Source organism: Symphalangus syndactylus, chromosome 6 (genome assembly GCF_028878055.3).
Source record: "Symphalangus syndactylus isolate Jambi chromosome 6, NHGRI_mSymSyn1-v2.1_pri, whole genome shotgun sequence".
NCBI lineage: Eukaryota > Metazoa > Chordata > Mammalia > Primates > Hylobatidae > Symphalangus > Symphalangus syndactylus.
Window position 1 is genome coordinate 111903703 of NC_072428.2, and position 21646 is coordinate 111925348.

A 21646-nucleotide genomic window follows, 5' to 3' on the forward strand; every position below is an offset into this window, starting at 1 on the left:
TATAATTGACAGTTTTTATATCTTTGGTCCTCACTAGAACATGAGTTCTTTGATGATGGCACTTTTATTCATCTTTGAATCTTTTGTACCAGATATATGTTCTGTCTCACACTAGACACATCATAAATATTTTATAAATTAGTAAACAAATGAACAAATAAAAGCTGCAATCAGCAGCATTAAGTTTTGATGGGATCTGTGGATAATATAAAATATAGAATTCCTAGCTGTGGCAGCAGATTTATTGCTCATAATGGATCCACAGCTTCTTTCTTATTCCTTGAATGTGACCAGTAACAATGCACCTAGGAGATCTTATGTAAGAGTATTCTGTGATAAGTGTATACAGAAAGGAGGAACCAATGGCTCAAATAGGAATCAAGCCAGAAGCTTCTGCCGTATGGGCAGCATGGACTTCAACCAAAACAATGAAACAGTGCTGTGGTTTAGCAGAGGTCCTACCATGAATAGAAGGATACCAGGTTGCCTCTGTGTCTCAGACTTCAACTCTGTGTCGTTGACCCTTTTACCAAAGGTAGGAAACAGAGCCGTCCGTCATGCCCCATATCTATAATAAGTATGTGGATAATAAGCATCGAGTACAGCCCTGATGGTAGTGTCACTGTCAGAGACTTGTGTTGTTTTCCATTGCACCGCTATTTCTGTGCTATGAGAACTTAGCTCATCAGTTATTGAAGAAGGGGGAAAGTTAATGACCACAAGAGGGCTTACGATGACCCTAGGCAACTTTCAGAGCTATTCTGCAAGAAGAGATTTTTATTTCCCAAACCAAGGGGTAATTTCCACCAGGGCTTTTTTTTTTTTTTTTTTTTTTTCCTGTATTTGCCGTCTCATTGGTAATAACAAGACTGCAGCAACAAAGGAAAGAAATCTCACTCTATTTCTCTCGTAATTCCATAAATAGTTTGCCTGCCTTTCATTGAGGGCAGTTAGTTAACATTGAGGGCAGCTAGTTAACAGCAAGAGCTACAGAAAAGTCCTATAATTAATCAACCTGCATTGCCTTCAGTCCGAATCTGAGTATTAAAATTCAACGGGTGCAATTAGACAGAATCAGGCAAATATAAAGGTCACAACATTAGTCACAGTGTCACCTTATTTCTGAGCCTTTTCTTTCTTCTGAAGTGGTGTCTTGTCAGTAGGGGGATAGAGCAACAAGAACTCTCTGTTGTTCTGGGAGTTTGTTAAATTTTGTCTGCGATTTTTCCAATTTTAATTAAATATTTGATACCAGGTGGCAGCAACAGAAACACTGCAGTACTGGGTTTCAGCACTATCATTCTGTCATCTTATAATTTAAAGTGAAAGATAGGAGGACTCTGTGGTTCTGACGGTTTGATAGCTTTTTAAAAATTACTTTTCTTTCCCCATACCAGATTAGAGATGGGGGTGGTGGGGAGAGAGCTTCAGCATTGTCTCGCCAGAACTTCTAGTTCTCTAGCTTTTTATACATCCTACTCACACTCTTCCTACTGATTTCCACTGAGGACTGCAACTACCCATCCTCTCTGCTTGTCCATCAGGAATATTGACTTTCCCAAACATTTCTTTTTTTTATTATTATTATACTTTAGGTTTTAGGGTACGTGTGCACTAAAGAGCTTCTGCACAGCAAAAGAAATTACCATCAGAGTGAACAGGCAACCAAACATTTCTTAAAAATTGAAAAGTTAAACCAAAAACACACACTTTTATTTTCTTATTTTTATTTTTTCTGAGCCAAACTGTATCCAGCTTTATTAAAGACACTTTCCATAAACAATCCTGGAATTTCAGTCAGGACATGGGCAGACAATTATTAACAGTATACAACAACTTTCAAAAATCCTTCTCTAATGGACTACCAAAAATCAGAAAGCCAATATAAAACTCAATGAAGTCTTCATCTGATGCACTGAGCAGGGTGAGTTTTGAGTGAGGGTTGAAATTTCACATTTAGCATGTTTTTAACAACTTTTCACAACAGACCCTGACTTTCAGAAATGAAATGAAAACGGCAGAATTTATTTGAAGATTCACAATCTAGAAACATAACCACTGTTCTTTTGAGGCACACCATCTCAGTGGCACCACTGGAAAGTCCAGATTGCCTGACTCATTGGTAACCAATTAATGGGGGTCAGGTCCCAACAGATGTCTGGGTTTAAGGGAGTTAAGTCTATGCTGGAAGGTGGAAAGGGAGAAGAAGACATAAGAACTAATTTGTTTTCCATACCACGAGGCTTTTGCGCCAAGGTGGCCATGTGTGTCAGTCAGGAAATCTTTCCTCCTGGGAACCAAGAGGAAGTCTCTCAAAACTAGAAGGGAAAGGTGTTTCACACATCAATCCAGATTTGGAGACATTAATTAGTGACATATGCTCCTTCCCCCAAAAATCAATAATGAAATGTTGTGTCCTAACAACATAGCTTAAAAAAAAGGTAAAACAAAATTCTGCGTTTTTATAAAACTTGATAAAAATATTTCAAACTGTACAGTCACCAGTACAGAGTTATCAAAAATGCACACACTTCGTTTGGCATCTCCAGCACATTCAGCTTTCTGTGCCTGGTCTCCGTTTCTGCAGGGTTATTCCCCTCCTTGCCAGTATCACCTTTTCCCTTTTTCCCTTTGGGTATCTATCTTCTGTCCCTTCTTTGCAGGGCCGTTTTAGGCCTGGGCTCTGGCTTTGGAGGAGCAGGTTTAGCAGACAATCTCGTGGATCTTCTCTGTGGTTCATCCTTCACTTTGGCTGTATCTCCTTTCGCATCCCCTTCTGCCTTTCTCTTGGGCATGGCAGCGGCAATGGTGGCAGGACGTAGGTGCTGGGTGCGGGATGCGGCTGGGCACGGGATTCAGCGTTGCACGAGCTTTGGTCTGTCCGTGGGTCGTTCTCGCCACTGCTTCTTCCAATACACAATTTTAAATGGTGCCTCTACAGGTTCATGGTCTCCCACATCAGGAGAGCCCTCAGTGCTTTCCCTCAGCCTAAAACTCCACGATTTTATTCTTCACTATTTCCTCAAGCCTATTCTCACACCTGCTGCTCCCTTGCAGTGAATGATACTGATTGCAGTTTTTCTGATAAAATAGGGAAAGGGGTTGAAAAAATTTGTACTGTCTGCCTGCCCATTTACATATATATCTGATTTAATTTGCACAGTCTGAGATGTGGAGATTATTCTTTCTTTTACAGCTAAGGTAACTGAGGCTCAGGTAAGTGGTGGTGCTGAGACTGAGCTCATGTTAGTTCAACTGCCAAACTTCTCCTCCCATGTGATGGGATGCAGCTGTAAAACAGAAATACTAGGGCATGAACATCAGATTTCTCACTTCCCTATTCTAAATATAGCTAAATCCATATGAATACATATTCCATGACTCTCTTGTGCTTCTTTCCTCCGTTAGGCTAATAATAGTCTATTCATGCTTTGTATTTTCTCTTTTGGGATATTTGATCATCAACTTTCCATAACTTCAAACTCTTTCTTTTAATAATTCTTTCCTCTCAATATATACACATACTTATGTTTCCCTCTGTCTTAAAAAAAATCCATTTCTCATCCTTGTATCTGTCTCTGTGTGCCACCTTATCATTCTTCTTTCATTCACAGCAAACTTTTTAAAAAAAGTGCTTTAATTCTACCATTTCCCTCTAATTCACTCTGTAGTCTGAATTGCAAGTCCATCATTTCACGGAAATTGATTTATTCTGTGAATGTGGGGTTTGGAGTTGGGAAATAACCAAATCCAAACTCACTCTTCACTCATAACGCTTGGGGGATCTCCACTGTGTATGACACCCACTTTGGGATACTCATTGTTGAAACCATGTTTCTATGACTTTCATGATACCATTTTCTCCTGGGTTTGCAATTCCTTTTCAGGCCACTCATTCTTAAGTCCATTTGTTGCCACCGCTCCCTTTTATGCTGCCTAAATGTTAATGCTCTCCACCATCTTATCATTGATCCTCTTCTTGCTTGTCAACTTTGATTGAAGTATTTCACCCATATCTGTGGTTATAAATGTATGCTATCTGTACACTGATGTTCCCCAGACCAGTGCCTTTCAGACCCATATTTTTTGTTGTTTAATGAACTTCCATTGAAATTTCCAAGTCTGCAGGTTCAAAACGAAATTCAAAGTCTTTCTATTCATACTCTCTACCAACATGAATGGTACCATGATACACTCAGGTATGTCCCCGGCAGGATTTTAGAAGTCATCCTTTGCCCTTCTCCCTTCCTCACTCCCAAATAAGAATCCTCTGAAACATTCCTAACCTTCAAAATGACATCTTTTGTTGTTGTTGTTGTTGTTTTTGAGACGGAGTCTCACTCCGTTGCCCAGGCTGGAGTGCAGTGGCACAATCTCAGCTCACTGCAACCTCCGCCTACCAGGTTCAAGTGATTCTCCTGTTTCAGCCTCCCGAGTAGCTAGGATTACAGGCACGCACCACCGTGCCCGACTGATTTTTGTATTTTTAGTAGATACAGGGTTTTGCTATGTTAACCAGGCTGGTCTTGAACTCCTGACCTCAGGTGATCCACTGGTCTCAGCCTCCCAAAGTGTTGGGATTACAGGCCTGAGCCATCGTGCCCAGCTGACATTGTTATTGCCCTCAAATCTATTGTATTTATTTGTACTTCCATAATTTCTTGCTTTAACTAAAATTTTATTTATTTTTCTGTAATATTTGTTTCATTTTCTGATTAAAGCAATAAGTTAATTATGAACCATTATGAACATTATATTTGTTCTGTTTATGGATTTAATTTATGCCCACCACAGATTATAAGGTCTTGATTACTTATCCTCAACGTAATAGTATTTTACTACATCAATGTCCTTTGATCTTTTTTTCGTCTTGTGTTTTTTATTTTTTCCCCCTGTGGTCTGCAAAAAAACCTTTCAGTTTATTGCATTATAGAGCAGTAGTTTTTGTTGTTATGTTTTGTAGGGTTTTTGTTCGTTTTAGATTTTTTTTTCAACTTGCAAAGGCACTAAAATTTTAAACAGGAACTTTGCAAAAGGTTTCTGGTCTATTTCTCTGCCTATTTGTGCTGGACTTTAGTTAAGATTTTCCTTTTTTTTTTTTTTTTTTTTTTGCGATGGAGTCTCGCTTTGTCGCCCAGGCTGAAGTGCAGTGGCGCGATCTCGGCTCACTGTGAGCTCCGCCTCCCAGGTTCACACCATTCTCCTGCCTCAGCCTCCCAGGTAGCTGGGACTACAGGCGCCCGCCACCATGCCCGGCTAATTTTTTGTATTTTTAGTAGAGATGAGGTTTCACTGTGTTAGCCAGGATGGTCTTGATCTCCTGACCTCGTGATCCGCCCATTTTGGCCTCCCAAAGTGCTGGGATTACAGGCATGAGCCACCACGCCCGGCCCCTAGTTAATGATTTTCTTAAGTATCATGATGCTAAAAGGAATTTGTGCTAGAATTTTCCTAAATAAATTGATAACTGCCTTCTCTGACATGTAACCCCCAGCCAATTGCATATATCAGCCAGACTTGAAAAGATTTTTTGCTGTCCTGATGTGATTGTCCCATTAGTACAGAAAACAAAGGAAAATGTAGTTTGATGAAACAGGTTCTCATTCTGAAATTGTTTGCATTTGATCTGCCTTTATTTCAGCTTTAATAGCAGCTATAATCAACATTGGGCAACTGCTTTGCTCTTTCTAGCTGCAGAAACCTCTGGCCAAAAACACAAAGAGGCACACTGATTTGTGCATGGAAACACGTCCTCATTCTTATTTTCAACATGGGAAGTTGTCACAGACATCCCTCTTCCTTTGCTTTGAGTCAGTTTATGTGATAGCATTTATCATTAAGACATATAATCTCTTAGTGATTGTTATTCAGTAACTTTTGGTTTTAATTTCTTATTTTTGAGGAAGCCCCTTTTTTCAAGCAGCTAACTCTTGCATCTAAAAAGTGTCTTCTTAAGTATATCCTCTTTCCATTTTGCTGGAATTCTAAATTTTATGCTATTTATCATTGAAAAAATACTGAATTACTTCATTTTTTATTTTATTAAACTAAAATTTGAATCCAAGTCACTCACCACTGATAGCTTTATACTGTTTAAATGACTTTTTAATTTTGGTGTTTGGGTATGTTTGTTAGCATGTAGAAAGCAAGCCCAAGGTAATTTATAAAGCTATGACTTACAGTGTATGGAGCACTAAGTAGAGTTTATTCAGGGCAACTGGTGCTAGATGCTATGAAGATTACTGTAGTCTTCACTTCAATATTACACTTATTTTGCCTTTTCATAATATTTTTATATGTGAATATGTGGAGACACAAACTTTTTTTTGAGATGGTGTCTTGCTGTGTCACCCAGGCTGGGGTACAGTGGTGTGATCTCAGCTCACTGCAACCTCTGCCTCCCAGGTTCCAGGGATTCTCCTGCCTCAGCCTCCTGATTAGCTGTGATTACGGGCGTGCGCCAACACGCCTGGCTAATCTTTTTGTATTTTTAGTACAGATGGGGTTTCACTATGTTGACCAGGCTGGTCTCGAACTCCTGACCTCAGGTGATCTGCCCATCTTGGCCTCCCAAAGTGCTAGGATTACAGGTGTGAGCCACCCATGCCCGGCCGAGACACAAACATTTTCTTACATCAAAACCTGGACTACACAAGAAATTCATTAAGAATAAAAGTAATATATATTTTTTCTTAATAATATCTTGATCTTTAAAGAATCAGTTCTATGTATACTGTTATTAAAATCTTACTAAATAATAGCAATTTATAGGAACCTTTAAAAGAAATCAATGTTGAGATTTTTATTATATATCTATTAACTTTCAGTGGATCTCTGCTGAATACCTTACAAAAAATTATAATTATTTTTCCATTAATCTGATATTTGAAGGTAAGACTCAACAAGAACAATGCAAAAATGAGAGAAAATTAGAGGGAAACATTAATTTTTTTCTTTGACTTTTATTTCATCTGCATAATTTAATCAGTTTTTCCTTCAAATATTCAAAAACCCGCATTGGTAATTTTTTCTGACACATTTCCCCTGTTAGATTTTAGTTTTTCTTAGTTCATATTCTTGTGTTAATGGCTAGTGGAGTAACATTTCCTCACACAGAATGTTTTTTAAGATGTGTTTCTATCTAGAACACTAATTGGTCAAATATGTACAGCACATGAACATTAAAGGGTGCCAACTACAGTTATCTCACTGAAGCTTTTTTTTTTTTTTTTGTCGTTCAGCAAATGTTGATTTAATTCTTAAGTGCCAGGCTCTAAGAAAGGTACTGAAACATTTTCTTCCATTAAAGAAACATAAATAAGAGACAGACACATTGTAGTTTAAGTAAGTACAGTGATGCTGTAAAAATCAAATTAAGACAGATAGGAGATGTCTATGAAAATGGTCATTACGCAGCCTCTCCCTTGCTGCCTATCCTGCATTCCTACCTGCTTAGTTTCTCTGATGAGAAATCTATGAGCTCCTTCCTCTTCCAAAGCCTCCCTGCCTCTCACTGGTCTCCCCAGGCACATTGATCATAGTCTGCCTTTCCATCTCCTTCTGTAGAATACCCCTGCATTCACTCTGCTCATTGGACTAAGCTGGCTTGCTCACTGCTCTCGGCATTGCCTGAACTTTTCTGCCACCATGAGTTTGCTCAGGCTTGTCACTCAGCAAGATATGCTCTTGGTTTCTCCTCTGCCTGTCATAATTCTGTCCATCCTTCAAGGCCTGCATTAGTGTGCTTTTGTTATCCATGTTTACTTTCCTTCATTACATCTACTCCTTTTAAGCATTTGTCTATTTATTTAACAAACCCCCACCCTTCTGGAATGTAATAATAAACACACAGGCAAGCTAACAAATTTGAACTCATGCGTATCCCCTGTGGAGCCTCGAATTGCTTTCCATTCCACTTGGAATAGAGGATGCATATGTATGCAAATATTGAATACATTCATTTGATGCACAAAGGCTATTTCACAAGCATTTAATTTCTTTCTAGCATATGCCAGACTCAGAGTTTGGCAATGGCATATAGATGAAATAGGCAAGTTAACAGACAAAATATAGTATGTTAAGTCCTTCAATGGAGGTAAGAATGGGAAATTTATAGGAGTGTTACTAATTCAGGTAAGTCAATGAATGGATGAAAGCATGGATAAATATGTAAATGAATAACTTAGGTTAATTCTCTGGAGCTCCTATTTAGTATTCTGCTGTCCTTCTTATGGGTTAATCAGCCTGATAATCTGCTGCAACTACAGTCAGTGTCCTAATTTCTTCCTTCACAATAGTTCCTAATAACACCCAGGTGGATACAATATAGTGAATTCTGTATACCTGCTTTCTCAGATGCATCATCCTGGCCTTTAACCACTATATGAGCTGCTGTCTCCGGTCGCCACATTAACCGTATTAATTTGGGAATTCGAAAAAATAATGCTTAAGGCCAGGCACAGTGGTTCACACCTGTAATCCCAGCATTTGGGAGGCTGAGGCGGGAGGATCACAAGGTCGGGAGTTCAAGACCAGCCTGGCAAACATGGTTTCTACTAAAAATACAAAAAGTTAGCTGGGCGTGGTGGCACGTGCTGTAATCCCAGCTACTCGGGAGGCTGAGACAGGAGAATCACTTGAACCTGGGAGGCAGAGGTTGCAGTGAGCAGAGATTGTGCCACTGCACTCCAGCCTGGGCAACAGAGAGATGCTCTGTCTCAAAATAATAATAATAATAACAATGTTTTAGAATAAGATTAGTCTAATGTTTCATTATTACAGATAAGATGTATTGTTCTTTTGTCTTTGTTTTATTCCTGTGCACAATTTTTTTTTGAGATGGAGTCTCGCTCTGTCACCCAGCCTGGAGTACAGTGGCGCGATCTTGGCTCACTGCAACCTCCACGTCTCAGGTTCAAGCAATTCTTCTGCCTCAGCCTCCCGAGTAGCTGGGACTACAGGCACGCACCACCATACCCAGCTAATTTTCGTATTTGTTAGTAGAGATGGGGTTTCACCATATTGGCCAGGCTGGTCTTGAACTCTTGACCTCGTGATCCACCCACCTCAGCCTCCCAAAGTGCTTGGATTACAGTAGTGAGTCACTGCACTCGGCCCCTGTGCACAATTTTAACACTTCATTAGTTTATTTCCTTTGGTTTTCTACTCATGGTGATTTGAAACAGTCTTCCTTTTAGAGTGCTTTGCATGAAGAAACTCAAGTTCTTATTTTTTCAACTTCTGTTTATTTTTCTGTTTGTTGGTTTTTCCACTAAAAAAAATCATTTTTTAAATTTTATTTTGGCCTCTTTTATTTTGCTTTTTAATCATGAAAATTAAGAAAGCGTCTTGAGCCCGCAATGTACTAAGTACTATTGTTGACAGCTGAAGTGATACCTCAGTTCTTTCTTCTTGGTTTAAAATAGTTTAAACAAGAGGTACACAGCTAAGGAGGTGTAGCATAGAGTAATTTACTACTATGGATAAATACATTTTGAAAGTTAGGTGCAGAATAGACAGTATACCCTGAGAGAGAAAGAATTCAGGACAGTCTGCTCGTAAGGGTGAGACAGCAAAAACTGGCACTAGGGAGACACCCTTTTTGGGAGTTTTAGGTGGGGACACAGCTAAACCATATCAGACACCTACTATGTGCCAGTCGTTTTTTCCTCAGTGCTGGGATGTTGAAATAATGAATAAGCGTAAGACTCCCTTTTTGGGAGTTTTAAAAGATGATTCATAAAGAGGTGGGAAGAGGTGTTACTAGTAAGCATGTTCTGGGTGGTCTTCTGGTGCACATGTGCAGTAACTGTACATGCTTGTTCATATATTGCGTGTCTCATTAGCATCTTAAAACTCCACCCAGGGGTGTGGTTTTTACTATTATAATGAGCATAGAGTCAGTTTGGGGACAGGTAAAATCAAAATATGCATGCTCTCTAGAAGGGAAAGGCCCTACTGAAGATAGCTTTGCTTGAATGAGCTCAGTTACAATGCAAATACTGAGGTTTATTCTGCTGAATGTATGATCACCATGGTTGCCTCATCCCAAGAACATGGTCACTTCCTTGACTGCCTATCCTGCCTCATTATGATCTAGTAGGTGATTTAAATTTGGTCCACACTCAGTGTAATCATTCCATGCACTTTAAACATAATCTAGTTACCTGGTGTCATTGTGCTATATGTTATCCTAACCTCGTATAGTTCAGACTTCAGGTATCTCTGATACCTAGCCATAAAAGTTTAGTAGGGACTACTCAACTAAATTATCATGTAACAATCAAATGAGACCTACAGCTGAGTAAAGAAATGCTTCTTTTATTGATCAAATTTGTGTGGTTATTTTTTCATTTTCATGCCATGTTATATTTGATCCTTCTGAGCTCAAACTCATAAAACAAAAGGCCACCACTTCTTGTTGGTTTGATTCAGTTATTCAACAAATGTTTATTGAACACTGTAAAAGTTCATTCTCTTGCTGCTATAAGGACATACCTGAGACTGGGTAATTTATAAAGGAAAGAAGTTTAATTGACTCACAATTCCGCAGGGCTGGGGAGGCCTCAGGAAACTTACAATCATGGCATAAAGGGAAGCAAACATGTATTTCTTCATAAGACAGCAGGAGAGAGAAGAATGAGAGTCAAGCCAAGGGGGAAGCCCTTTATAAAACCAGAAGGTCTCATAAGAACTAACTCACTGTCATGAGAACAGGATGAGGGAAACCGCCCCAGTGATTCAATTATCTCCTCATGGTCCCTCCCATGACATGTGGGGATTATGGGGACTACAATTCAAGATGAGATTTGGGTGGAGACACAGCCAAACCATATCAAACACTGACTATGTGCTAGTCTTTTTTTTTTTTTTTTTCTGAGGTACTGGGATGTAGAAACAATGAATAAGCATAATTAATATGTTAAAAGAAGAAAAATGAAGTAGGGAGAGGGCATGGAGAGTTATCAAGGGAGAAGGTATACTAGAAAGTATACTATTTAACAGGGTGGTTCAGAGAAAGTCTCTCCAGTAGATGCTTTTGAGGAGAGATTTGATTGAAGTTAGAAAGCAAGTCATTTGAGACTTACAGACATCTGTGGAGAGTATTCCAGGAATAGCTGATAGCCAGTGTCAACCTTTTGCATGCTCAAGGGACAGAATGGAAGCCAATGTGGCTGGAGCAGAGTGATCAAAGCAGAATGGTAGAGAACCAGAGCAGAGAGGACATGAGTGGGGGCATCATATAGGATCTGTTGGCCATAACAAGGAGCTCATGTTTTATTTTGAGTGAGATGAAATAGTATTGTAGCCAAGGAGTAATGTGATCTGGCATATATTTTTAAAGCGTACTTTAGTTACTGAGTTGAATTGGTTTTCTTTTGCTGCATAACAAATTACTACAAATTTACCACCTTATAACACTGCATATGTATTATCACACAGTTTCTGTGGGTCAGGAGCTGAGGAGGAAGGGCTGCTTAGCTGGCTTTTCTGCTTAGGGTCTCATTTGAAGCCTGGGGTCCTCTTCCAAGTTCACTTAGGTTGTTGGCAGAATTCACTTCCTGGAGGTTGTAGAACTGAAGTCCCTGGTTTTTGTTGTTGTTGTTTGTTTGTTTGTTTCACTGGTTGGGTGTTGTTTTTGTGATTATAAGCCTGGTTATGCTCTCAGCTGTCAGAGGCAGGTCTCAGTTCTTAGCCACATGCCAGCTCACAACCTAGTAGGTCACTTCTCCAAAACTAGCAAGGAAATCTCCCACATTTTGAATCTTTCTCCAATTTGCTGAAATGGAGCTTTCTATAACATAATGTAATCAATCACAGCAGTGATCCACCATCATCTTTGCCAACAAACTTAACCTAATCAAGGAAGCGACTCTGTCTTCATATTCATAAGTCCTGCTCATGCCCAATTGGAGGGAATTGTACAGGATGATTACACCATAGGGTGGAAATTTTGGGAGCCAAGTCATAATTCCACTTACTACATAAGTGGTACTACTACAGAATTGTGGAAGGAGCAAGAGAAGATTCTGAAAACCAGATAGAAGGCACTAGTGGAGTCTAAGCCAGTGTTTCCCCAAGTTTAATGTGTATATCAATATCCTAGGCATTTTGTTAAAATGTAGATTCAGACTTCATAAGGCTATAGTAGTGGCCTGAATCTCCCAACAATCTCCTAGGTGATGGTGATATTGCTTGCAGGGTAGCAAGGTACAGGCAAATGATGACAGTGACTTGGGTTAGTGCGATAATAGTAGAGATAAGAAGTGGTCTGATTAGGGAAATATTTTGAAGGCAGACCCTAAACAGCTTGCTGAAGGAGAAACAAAGGCATCAGGATAACTTCTCACTTCAGGGGATGTCAAAGACTGTGTGGAAGGAGCTTATTTCAGAGCAGAAAAGAGTTCAGTTTGTGATAGGCTAAGTATAAGATGCTTTTTAGGTTCCCAGTAGAGAGAATCACAAAATGCGTTGGAAAATAGCAGGTTTATACATTATATTCAGTGTTATTGAAGATTTAAAATTTTATGTTTCTGTGCACCACAACTATGTAACTCTTTCTAAGTGTGCTTAGAATTTATTATATTGTATTAAAAATGTGAGCAATGAAGAGGACCTAATTGATTTGTGCTGCAGATTCTCTTTCATTCTCTTGCATTGACATTAGTAAAATAAGCAGTGTTTTCTTGTCCCTATGCCAGAGTTCCTTACAGTGAAATAAACATCATTACTCAAATCATTAAAACTGTTCCTAGAATCCAAAATACACATCACTGTGCATATTTAAAACACAATGTATTCAAACACTCTCTAGGTATAGACCTAAACTTTAAGATGATTTTCAGTACCTATTGATTCTGGTAGATGCCTCACTATGAGATGTATTACCAGATTTTCCATGACTGTATAGACAGCTTCATGGTATGACTAATTATTATTTATTTTCAGAGCAAAATTATGCAATGTTATTTTAATCACATTGTGAGAGGTGGCCGTTAGATAGAACTTGTATAAAAGTTAGTTCTCACTGACTCACTTATCACAAAAGAAGACTGTGTAGACTAGGATTGTATCAAAGATAAATTTACTTATAATCCCCTAAACCTCAATCATGTAAAATCTTGGCCTTACCCATTCTCATTTTCAGGAAAAAAAAGCATTCAGAAGAATATAAACTGAAAACTACACTGCCACTCCTTTCCTCCTTGTGATGGCCATGGAAATGCTGGTGTTTGACCAGAGACCTGGACCCTCAACATTTCAAATATTTTAAAAGAACTTTAAGTAGAACATACCTGTGCTTAGCACTGCTTGGGTGCTAAGTTAACATGCAGTGAAATAAGATTACGGGAGGTGGTTCATGGTTTCAGGTAGGGGTGAAATAAAGGCAACAAAGGGCAGTTTGGGTTTAGAGGACGCTTCATACTGTGGAACGTGTGAAAATTCAGTTTATTGTAAGCAAAAATCTTTATAGAAATCCCCGTTTTGCTTTTCTTATTGTTAAACAATAAAATGTGCTAGGCTTTATGACCAGAGAAAAATGGGAAGGAGATATCCCAAGGATAACCTGATGATTATGTTTTTATAAATAAGATCCCAAACAGATGGAAATTAAACCAAATCATTCAATGACAGAGGGTGACAGCAGGTCTGAAGGCAGCTACATTTATGGAGAGTGTTAAGGAAGTCAGAACTTTACTCCTGTATCTGGACTCCTTTCAATCTGGAACCCTGGGCTAGGACTAACTACCTTACAGGACAGTTAGGCTTTCTGTTGATTTGAAAGAATTGTGATGACTGGACAAAGCCATTGTTGAACCCTGAACTTGCCACATTATGAGAGATGGCCATTAGATCAAGCTTGCATAAAAGTTAGTTCTAATTGACTCCCTTATCACAAAAAGAAGATGTTGTAGACCAAAGTTGTATCAAACCTTGGTTGTTGTTCTATAGACTTGTTTTTTTATAGTGGCATGGTTGTTCTGTAGACCTTTTATAGTGTTTCGTATTGAAATCCAGAATCTAAATATAGGCATAATTATTTCATATATTAGTTCAAAGATGTCAAACATTTTTCTACTATTGTATCTATTTTTATGCAATGTATTAACTATAATATAAAGTTTAACTTTTGCATGGTAATTTAAGAAGCTAAATTTCTTACTCTTTCTTTTCCCTAGGTGCACTGAATCAAAAAAATTGGGGAAAGAAATATCCAACATGTAATAGCCCAAAACAATCTCCTATCAATATTGATGAAGATCTTACACAAGTAAATGTGAATCTTAAGAAACTTAAATTTCAGGGTTGGGATAAAACATCATTGGAAAACACATTCATTCATAACACTGGGAAAACAGGTAAAATATTTGCATTCTCTTTGCCTTTAATATATTTTTCATACCTGGAGTATGTTTAGACTAGTTTCATCTCATTTTCCTTTGAATAGTGTACTATGAACTAGATAGAAGTTATATGTGGAAGAAACCAAATGGAGCAGAGGAAATGGGAAATTTAGACAATATTTTGACAATTTGTACAAAAAAAAAAAAAATGACCAATGTCATCATGTCATGTTTTCCTACAATGTAACAATAATGATGCTGCCTCTAGAAGATGTGATAATGTGATTTACAGCTAATATAATTTAGTCAATTACTTAGTCAATAAGGATTTCTTTTTCTTGAGCATTATAGTTTGATCTTTTCTGCCTAGCCTCATGTTATAGTCAGTATTTGGATATGAAAAAAGTAATTGACTATAATTGAAATTTAAGAAAATAAATTCCTAGCTCTTCTATATAGAAGGTTTAAAGTTGTATCCCATCCTTAGGAAACCCTCTCTAAGTGCCTTTTTATTGAGACTATCTTTTTTTTTTTCTTAAAAAAAAGCGAAATATAATACATTAAAATTTAAATACAAATTCTAATAAACTATGCATAGATAATTTCCAAAAAGTGACACTTTTTCTTTTTTTATATTCTAGTTTTTTTTAAAGTTGTATTTTGGGAAATTATATAAAGGCAAATATACACGTAAGACAAAGATTAGAAAAATATTCAAAATTATAATAGTAGCTCTATGGGGGTAAGCTTTACCATTAGTGAATTTTTTAATATTTTCTATATTTAGGTAATGTAATTATTTGAATGTAATAATTTAATTTCAAAACTCAAGAGAGTAGTAGTCAGGCACTGTGGCTCATGCCTGTGATCCCAGCACTTTGGGAGGCCAAAGAGGCCAGATCACTTGAGGTCAAGAGTTCCAGACTAGCCTGGCCAATATGGCAAAAACCCATCTCTACTAAAAATACAAAAATCAGCTGGGTGTGGTGGCACACTCCTGTAATTCCAGATACTCAGGAGGCTGAGACACAAGAATCACTTGAACTCAAGAGTTGGAGGCTGCAGTGAGCCAAGATCATGCCACTGCACTCCAGCCTGGGCAACAGAGTGAGATCCTATCCAAGAAATCAAAACAAAACAAACAAACAAAAAAAACAACTCATGCCAGGCGCAGTGGCTCATGCCTGTAATCCCAGCATTTTGGGAGGCTGAGGTGGGTGGATCACCTGAGGTCAGGAGTTCAAGACCAGCTTGGTCAACATGGCGAAACCCCATCTCTACTAAAAATAAATTAGCCAGGCATGGTGGTGAACGTCTGTAATCCCAGCTACTCGGGAGGCTGAGGCAGGAGAATTGATTGAATCCAGGAGTCGGAGGTTGAGTGAGCTGAGATTGCGCCATTGCACTCCAGCCTGGGCAACAAGAGCGAAACTCTGTCTCAAAAAAAAAAAAGCAAACTCATGAAAGTAGAGATTTTTCTACATCAGTGCCTGATATGTAATAAACACTAAGTATTTCTTGAATGAATAATTTTTAAAATTATTATGCTACATGTAATAATTACCTAAAAGTATATTGTCCCAAATCTTGACATTTTTATTTTCAGTTTTGAAGGGTGTTACAAAGCAGTAGGGCATGGAACCTCTGCTTTTGTTTTTTTGTTTTTATTCTTTTTATTTATTTATTTATTTTATATATATATATTTTATTATACTTTAAGTTCTAGGGTACATGCACACAGCGTGCAGTTTAGTTACATATGTATACATGTGCCATGTTGGTGTGCTGCACCCATTAACTCCTCATTTACATTAGGTATATCTCCTAATGCTATCCCTCCCCCCTCCCCCCACCTCACAACAGGCCCCAGTGTGTGACGTTCCCCTTCCTATGTCCAGGTGTTCTCATTGTTCAGTTCCCACCTATGAGTGAGAACATGTGGTGTTTGGTTTTTTGTCCTTGCGATAGTTTGCTGAGAATGATGGTTTCCAGCTTCATCCATGTCCCTTCAAAGGACATGAACTCATCACTTTTTATGGCTGCATAGTGTTCCATGGTGTATATGTGCCACATTTTCTTAATCCAGTCTATCATTGTTGGACATTTGGATTGGTTCCAAGTCTTTGCTATTGTGAGTAGTGCTGCAAAAAACATGTGTGCATGTGTCTTTATAGCAGCATGATTTATATTCCTTTGGTTATATACCCAGTAATGGGATGCCTGGGTCAAATGGTATTTCTAATTCTAGATCCCTGAGGAATCGCCACACTGACTTCCACAATGGTTGAACTAGTTTACAGTCCCACCAACAGTGTAAAAGTGTTCCTATTTCTCCACATCCTCTCCAGCACCTGTTGTTTCCTGACTTTTTAATGATCACCATTCTAACTGGTGTGAGATGATAACTCATTGTGGTTTTGATTTGCATTTCTCTGATGGCCACTTATGATGAGCATTTTTTTCATGTGTCTGTTGGCTGCATAAATGTCTTCTTTTGAGAAGTGTCTGTTCATATCCTTCGCCCACTTTTTGATGGGGTTGTTTGTTCTTTTCTTGTAAATTTGTTTGAGTTCTTTGTGGATTCTGGATATTAGCCCTTTGTCAGATGAGTAGATTGCAAACATTTTCTCCCATTCTGTAGGTTGCCTGTTCACTCTGATGGTAGTTTCTTTTGCTGTGCAGAAGCTCTTTAATTTAATTAGATCCCATTTGTCAATTTTGGCTTTTGTTGCCATTGCTTTTGGTGTTTTAGACATGAAGTCCTTGCCCATGCCTGTGTCCTGAATGGTATTGCCTAGGTTTTCTTCTAGGGTTTTTATGGTTTTAGGTCTGACATTTAAGTCTTTAATCCATCTTGAATTAATTTTTGTATAAGGTGTAAGGAAGGGATCCAGTTTCAGCTTTCTACATATAGCTAGCCAGTTTTCCCAGCACCATTTGTTAAATAGGGAATCCTTTCCCAATTTCTTGTTTTTGTCAGGTTTGCCAAAGATCAGATAGTTGTAGATGTGTGGTATTATTTCTGAGGGCTCTGTTCTGTTCATTGATCTATATCTCTGTTTTGGTACCAGTACCATACTGTTTTGGGAAACTCTGCTTTATTATATATTGTAAGCAAAAATCTTTATAGAAATCCCTGTTTTGCTTTTCTTATTGTTAAACAATAAAATGTGCTAGGCTTTATGACCAGAGAAAAATGGGAAGGAGATATTTCAAGGATAGCCTGATGATTATGTTTTTATAAATTAGATCCCAAACAGATGGTAATTAAACCAAATCATTCAATGACAGAGGGTGACAGTAGGTCTGAAGGCGGCTATTTTTATGGAGAGTGTTGAGGATTTTATTTTTCTTAGGGGAGAGTGGTTATTAGATCATTGACCTAATAGAGCTATATTACTTGGGCTCTTGAAATGACAGTGGGGAACCTTTGAGCAACCTACTTAGCCTTTCTGTGACTCAATTTCCTTATCTGTAAAATAAGGATTATGTAATATCTACTTCCCAAGTTTGTGCGAAGATCCAATGGATAATATATGTAAAGTAACTAGTATAGTTCATGGTACATCGTAAGTGATATGTAAATGTTGGGTGTCATTGTTATTATGCTTGTTATTATTATTATTAGTTGGAATTTGTATCCCTAGCTGGCTGGCCAATATTTTGTATTCAGTCCCTGATGACAACAGTGATTTCTCCCTAATGGAACAGAGACTATTTAAACTTTATTAAGAGACATCAAAATCTTTCACTGGGCTCTCAAGAGAACACTCCAGAAAACTGTTAAAATATAGTCAGATAATATCTGCTGTGGAACTCATACAGGGGAGTTTAAGCTTTTGCCGCTCAGGGTTCAAACATGAGATGGCCAAAACTCCTCCATAAGAATGAGTTTCCTGCCTTTCCTGCCACGGCCAGGGACCCAGGCTCTGGACCTTGCTGATGAAGCCTGGGAGATACATGGAGGGATAAGCAGCAGCCTGATAAGGAGTAGAAATGGGCTGAAAATAGGAAGGTGAGAGCACTCCGAGAAGACTTTTTTTTGTCTTTTAACCCTTCTGTTCCTTCCCCCTTTGCTCTGTCTTCTTATTACCATCTGACATCTTAGGGAAGCGGAGCTTTCAAGTAACAGCTATCTTAGGACACGAGACAAACAGAGCAGGTGGACTGTCTGTCTTCTGCCCTTGAAGTCATACACTAGTCAATATCTTCAGCTTAGTTTGCATATGTGGCAATAAGATATAAGTATATTGTGTAGACCTACAAAGTTTGGCTTCCAAAATGACGACTTCATGTTTTGTAAATTTATCAAATAAATGATTTTTCTTAATGTACCTTAAGTAGATGGAAATTTAGTTGAAATTTAAAATTTTGATTTTCAGAAGCTTAGGTGCAATTGTATTTCTTTTTTCAGTGGAAATTAATCTCACTAATGACTACCGTGTCAGTGGAGGAGTTTCAGAAATGGTGTTTAAAGCAAGCAAGATAACTTTTCACTGGGGAAAATGCAATATGTCATCTGATGGATCAGAGCATAGTTTAGAAGGACAAAAATTTCCACTTGAGGTAAGTCAGGAGATCCACTGTTTACTGTTTTATTTTCTAAATAATGGATGTTTTTATTTAGCATATAATTTGATTAATTTTAAAATCAAATATTATAATTTATAAAGTGATATTTTGATTACTTGTTTAATACACTAGATTAAGCTAAATGAATATAAGACTTAAATCTTTGATTCGCCACTTCCTGGTAACAACCCAAAGTGCCACATAATAGGTAATCAATAAATGCTGATGAATTAATGAATGAAGGAAGGAAAAGGGGGACAATTTCATTAACATACTGGAGAATCCTTTGATTTAAATCTTTTGATTAAAATGAGAAAAATTTTCAGCTTTAAAATTGGCAAAGTAAATAATTATAAAAAATGAGTGTGTAGTAAGATGTTTTCTTACATGTCTAGAGAAAGTCTAAATTGGTAGACTTTCTGGGAGGCAGTTTGCTTGTTTTTATTAAGAATTTTAAATGATTTATACTCAATACCCAACATTTAAATTTAAAGCCATTTAGTCTAAAAATAAAAAAATTGCAAAAATTTATTTATAATATAATATTGAAACAGAAGGCAATGATTATTTAAATACCTTATGATGGATATTACAGATATCACAAAAATCGTGTTTTTGAATGATATATTTACACATAAAAGGTTCATCATAAGATATTAATGGTTTTAAAAAGAAACATGTTAAATGGTATAACCAGTATTATTTTTGCAATTTTTTAATACATGAAAATTGATTAAATATTGACTGAGAGTGGAGTCTGAGTCAAATGGACTAGCTTTGAATCTTGGCTCCACCATTTGGTTATTGGTTACATGACATAAAAATGTATACATTATTTAACTTACCAATGCTTCCATTTTTCTTCTGTGAAATTGACGTAGTAGCTGCACCTGCCTTATAACATTATTTTGGAAATTAAATGAGAGATTGACTTATTACTCATAAAAGTAATTGAGGGGCCAGGCGCAGTGGCTCACGCCTGTAATCCCAGCACTTCAGGAGGCCAAGACGGGCAGATCATTTGAGGTGAGGAGTTCCAGATCAGCCTGGCCAACATGGTGAAATGCCACCTCTACTAAAAATACAAAAATTAGCTGGACGTGGTAGCACTAACCTGTAATTTCACCTACTCAGGAGGCTGAGGCATGGGAATCACTTGAACTCAGGAGGTGGAGGTTGCAGTGAGCCAAGATCACACCACTGCACTCCAGACTGGGTGATGGAATGAGACTCTGTCTCAAAAAAAAAAAAAAAAATGTAATTGATGGAATTCAAGAAAATGTTAATAATGATTTTCTTTGGGTGATGGCATTATAGGTGCCTCTTATTTTCTCCTTTAAAGTCCCCATATTTTCTAAAATACCTAGAATGAAACTATTCGTTTTATAATTCAAAACAGTTATTAATAATAAAAATAAGATAGAGTGAATTACCTTTTAAAAGACTAAAAAGCTTTTTTAAAAAGGTGGATATCCACATTCACATTTACAGTTTATAATCTGGATTTTTTTCTTTATTCAGTATTTTTAAAGAAAAGCACATTTATCAAATTTGATTTGTCAAAGTAATCAAAGTCAACTCATTAAGCAACATATCACTTCTGAGAGTTTAGCTTACTCACAATATTACCTATTTAGAACAAAGATGAAAATCAAGAAAAATTCTATCAACAAGAGCCCTGAGCAATCAAAATACATGGTACAGAATCCATGCACTAAACCTAATACAATTATTTTAATGCAAAAGCCTCTCAAATTGTCTCTCAGTGGTATTGGGTTGTTTTTTTCTTTTCTTTTCTTTTCTTTTTTTTTTTTTTTTTTTTTTTTTTGAGACAAAGTGTTGCCCTGTTGCCCAGGCTGGAGTACAATGGCATGATCTCGGCTCACTGCAACCTCTGTCTCCTGGGTTCAAGCGATTCTCTTGCCTCAGCCTCTCGAGTAGCTGGGATTTTTGTATCTTTAGTAGAGACAGAGTTTTACCGTGTTGGCCAGGCTGATCTTGAACTCCTGACCTCGTGATTTACCTGCCTCAGTCTCCCAAAGTGCTGGGATTACAGGTGTCAGCCACCGCGCCCAGTCTTGTTTGTTGTTTTAAAACACTCTCTATGAAATTGTGTAAGCAGAAAATCCAAGGATCATCCCTGGCTTGCTCCTTATTTCTTATCTCCTACATCTCACAATCAAGTCTTCTCAATTCATCAGGCATGGTGGCTCAAACCTGTCATCCCAGCACTTTAGGAAGCTGAGGCTGGAGGATCACTTAAGCCCAGGAGTTTGAGACTAGTCTGGGCAACATAGTGAGACCCCACTTCTACAAAAAAATAAGAGAAAATAGCTGAACACGATGGCATGCACCTGTTGTCCCAACTACTCCAGAGGCTGAGGTAGGAGGATCACTTGAGCCCATGAGGTCAACGCTGCAATGAGCCATGATCATGCCACTGCATTCCAGCCTGAGTGACAGGAAGTCACTGAGTGAGACCCCCTCTCAAAACAAACAAACAAAAGCCTTATCAATTCTTCTCCTAAATGCCATATGGGAGGTCAGAAAAAAGTTTGCTTACTTGGATTATTAAATTAATAACTATTAAGTTTTAAATCGTATTTCTTTCGATTTCCCATGCTTGTCATACTGTCTTGCCTAATAGGCCTTTCCCAGGTGGTACTTCTGACTTGAACACATGCCCTTCTCTTCTGCCTTTCACCTGGCTAAAAGCTGCTCATTCTTGA

The 21646-nt window shown here is 37.8% G+C and overlaps 1 protein-coding gene across 4 annotated transcripts in view; it reads left to right on the forward strand.

The window, feature by feature from the left end:
- The window catches only part of PTPRZ1 (protein tyrosine phosphatase receptor type Z1), a 193547-nt gene that overhangs the window by 82853 nt on the left and 89048 nt on the right, over positions 1-21646 (forward strand). For all 4 annotated transcript variants that reach the window (XM_055283810.2, XM_055283811.2, XM_055283813.2 and 1 more), the window contains exons 3-4: positions 14181-14360; positions 18760-18911. In XM_055283810.2, the coding sequence (XP_055139785.1) occupies positions 14181-14360; positions 18760-18911 (332 nt within the window). The remainder of the gene's footprint in view (positions 1-14180; positions 14361-18759; positions 18912-21646) is intronic.